At 55.9% G+C, this 2,872-nt stretch overlaps 2 protein-coding genes across 3 annotated transcripts; one reads left to right on the forward strand and one right to left on the reverse strand.

The window, feature by feature from the left end:
* Positions 1-67: 67 nt before the first annotated feature.
* On the reverse strand, positions 68-565 carry KVP18_003432 (uncharacterized protein; the record flags this gene model as incomplete). The annotated part of the gene is made up of 1 exon (XM_067955168.1): positions 68-565. One exon carries the CDS (start codon positions 563-565, stop codon positions 68-70), a length of 498 nt encoding a protein of 165 aa, XP_067810072.1.
* Positions 566-1,306: 741 nt separating this feature from the next.
* Positions 1,307-2,731, forward strand: KVP18_003433 (uncharacterized protein; the record flags this gene model as incomplete). 2 transcript variants are annotated; one of them, XM_067955169.1, is made up of 2 exons in its annotated part: positions 1,307-2,513; positions 2,575-2,708. In XM_067955169.1, 2 exons carry the CDS (start codon positions 1,307-1,309, stop codon positions 2,706-2,708), a joined length of 1,341 nt encoding a protein of 446 aa, XP_067810073.1. The 2 variants fall into 2 exon arrangements, with proteins under 2 accessions (XP_067810073.1, XP_067810074.1); XM_067955170.1 differs by having other exon boundaries at positions 1,307-2,731.
* Between the last annotated feature and the right edge of the window lie 141 nt (positions 2,732-2,872).

The raw sequence follows: 2,872 nt of genomic DNA on the forward strand, positions 1-2,872 counted from the left end.
TTGTACGGTTTAAGCACCTTTATGATGCGATTTCCTAAGACTCTGCACTGGTTTCCAGGACCATGAATCATCTGGCACTTTTTGCGGGTGCCTCCAAAATTTGAAGCACCTCTGTTCCTACGACTGCTGGACCAATTTCTGACAGCACGAGCGAAAGCACCTCTGCTCCGACCACGGCTGGACCGATTTCTGATAGCATGACCGTGATCACCTCTGCTCCCACCACAGCTGGACGTAGTTCGGACAACATGCTCGTGAGCACCTCTGCTCCGACCACTGCTGGACCGATTCCTGACAGCACGACCGTGAGCACCTCTGCTCCGACCACTGCTGGACCAATTTCTGACAGCACGAGCGAAAGCACCTCAGCTCCTACCATTGCTGGACCGATTTCTGACAGCACGAGAGAGAGCGCCTCTGCTCCTACCACGGCTGGACCGATTTCGGACAGCAAGAGAGAGAGCACCTCTGCTCCGACTACCGCTGGACCAATTCGCACCTCGGCTCCTACCACTGCGGAACCCGTCACAGGTGGCAGCACGATCGAGAGCGCCTCGGCTCCCATCACTGCTGGACCGGTCACTGACGACAGCACGACTGTGAGCACCTCTGCTCCTACCACTGCTGGACCAATCTGGGACAGCACGATCGAGAGCACCCCTGCTCCAACCACTACTGGACCTACGCATGAACCCAAACACCGTAGAGCACCGATGAACTAAAAGACTTGAATATCTTATACTGGAATGTGGACGATCTCCAGACCAGTCGCGCGAAGGTAGAAGAGCTAATGGGAGAGTGCGGCCCGGACGTCGCACTCCTCTTCGAATGTAGACAAACTACGATTCAACCTCCGAGAGGATTCCACCAAATATGGATTCAGGAGACTTCCACCAGGAGGGGGGGAACCCTATGCTGGGTTAGACAAGACCTCAAATATTTACCACTGCTTAAATATGCCTCACCTGAAAACACAAGGACCTACCTTATGGAGCTGATCGTCATCCAAATAGACAACACGATCATAGGCGGGGTGTACATTTCACCTCAAACTCCTGCGTCCGCGATGTCAGCACTCCTAGATCGCCCTACAGAAGGGGGCTACTCGTGGGGGACTTCAACGCAGACACAAAGACTGGTGCACGGTGGACAAACCGCGCGGTAGGCTTCTAGCGAAAAGGGCGGCCGCGAAAGGATGGACCATTGTGACCCCACCAAAACCCACCTTCGTACAGGTGGGGGCGAGGACGGGAAAGTCGACGATTGACCTTGCGATGGTCGGGGGGTGCACGTGCGTCCCGTGGAAATGCTGGAAGAGAATGGACACAGACCTCTCTGCATCACGGTAGTAGAGGGATGCCGATCTCTCCCAGAGACGGCAACCCTGAACGACAAAAGAAGATGCCAGCTAGCCAAAGACTGGTACAACCGCGAAGGCCAAAGGATTGAGAGGCGAATCACGGACAGACAGACCACACTCGATGATGCCTACGAGGCCTACGAGAGATTTGTCACGCAACCCTTTCAACGGAAGACACGGTACCCCTACCCTAAGGGGAGCCCTCTGGACAGAGAAATCGAGGAGACAGCCGAATGCAAGAGGCGAGCGCTGAGGCGTGGGGATGCGACACTTGCCACGTCGTTCAGACGCAAGCTCAGATCGCTAGTGCGCCGAAGGAGGCGCCTGGTGGGAGAACAGACAATGCGAGCGGAGCCTCTGAGCTCGGCGGAAACAGCCAGAAGAATCAGAAGCTGGACGGGCGCCCATGCTGAGAAGGCGGCACTAGGGCAACACCTGGCGCCCGACGACTTTAGGCGATTCCTCCAGCTGCGCTCGGGACCAGTAGCAGTTAGCCTAGCCGAACCGACCGATGACCCCCTACCTAAGGACTTCCTGGAGAGCCTGGAAAAGTCAATTAGAGCTGCCCCAACGAACAAAGCCGTGGGAACAGACGCCATTAGGGTGGAGTTCCTCAAGCTGGCACCATCGACTCATGCAAGAATCATCTTAGGCCTGCTCCGCTGGAGCATCAGCGAGGGCACTCTACCCGAAAGGTGGACAGAGGCCATCGTCAGGCCGCTTCTGAAGCCGGCGAAAGCAGCCTCAGAACCGGCATCCTACCGACCAGTGTCGATCCTCTCGCACGTGCGCAATGTAGTAGAAGCCTCACTACTGAGGTACCTACTGGGCGCGTACCAGCCCCATGCCGCTCAGTTCGCCTACATCCCGGGCAGGCGGATCCTGACGGCGGTGAAACAGGTGGACGGTGGGATCAGACGGGGACTCGACACGGTCTGCCTCGATCTGACTGCGGCTTTTGACACGGTGGATAAACATCACATCGCCACCTACCTAAAAAGAGTTGGTCTGAGGCAATCACTGACATCGGCGATACTTCTCAAACTATCATCGACACGCAACATGATCAAGATAGGACACAATCTCATCGCCATTCTGCACTACGAGGGGCGTCCCTCAAAGAGGGTGCTTATCCCCTGTCCTCTTCCTCTTTGTGATGGACGCCTTGGCGACCAGAATAGCTGCCCAAGGGGCCCTACCGACCCTCTACTCAGACGACGTCGCCATCCAGGGAGACCCACGGCAGGTCCAGCGGGCTCTGGACGAGACCCAAGAGTGGGAGTCGACAGAGGGAATGCAGTTATCAGTCACAAAGACCTGGGCATTGTCGAACACGACTTTTTTATAGAGACAAGGCGATACAGAACATGAACGAAGGGAGGTATCTTGGACTCATTTTGGATCTGGCGGGCCTCCAACTCCAGGAGATCGGTGGAAAACCGACTACCCCTGGTAGGAACAAGAAAACGCGATGGAGTCTAACGACATATAGGGATTGGAACTGTTTTCTGA

This window comes from the organism of the source record quoted next (assembly GCF_019968955.1).
Source record: "MAG: Porospora cf. gigantea A chromosome Unknown PgA_NODE_3094_length_2872_cov_338.835, whole genome shotgun sequence".
Taxonomy (NCBI): Eukaryota; Apicomplexa; class Conoidasida; order Eugregarinorida; family Porosporidae; genus Porospora; species Porospora cf. gigantea A.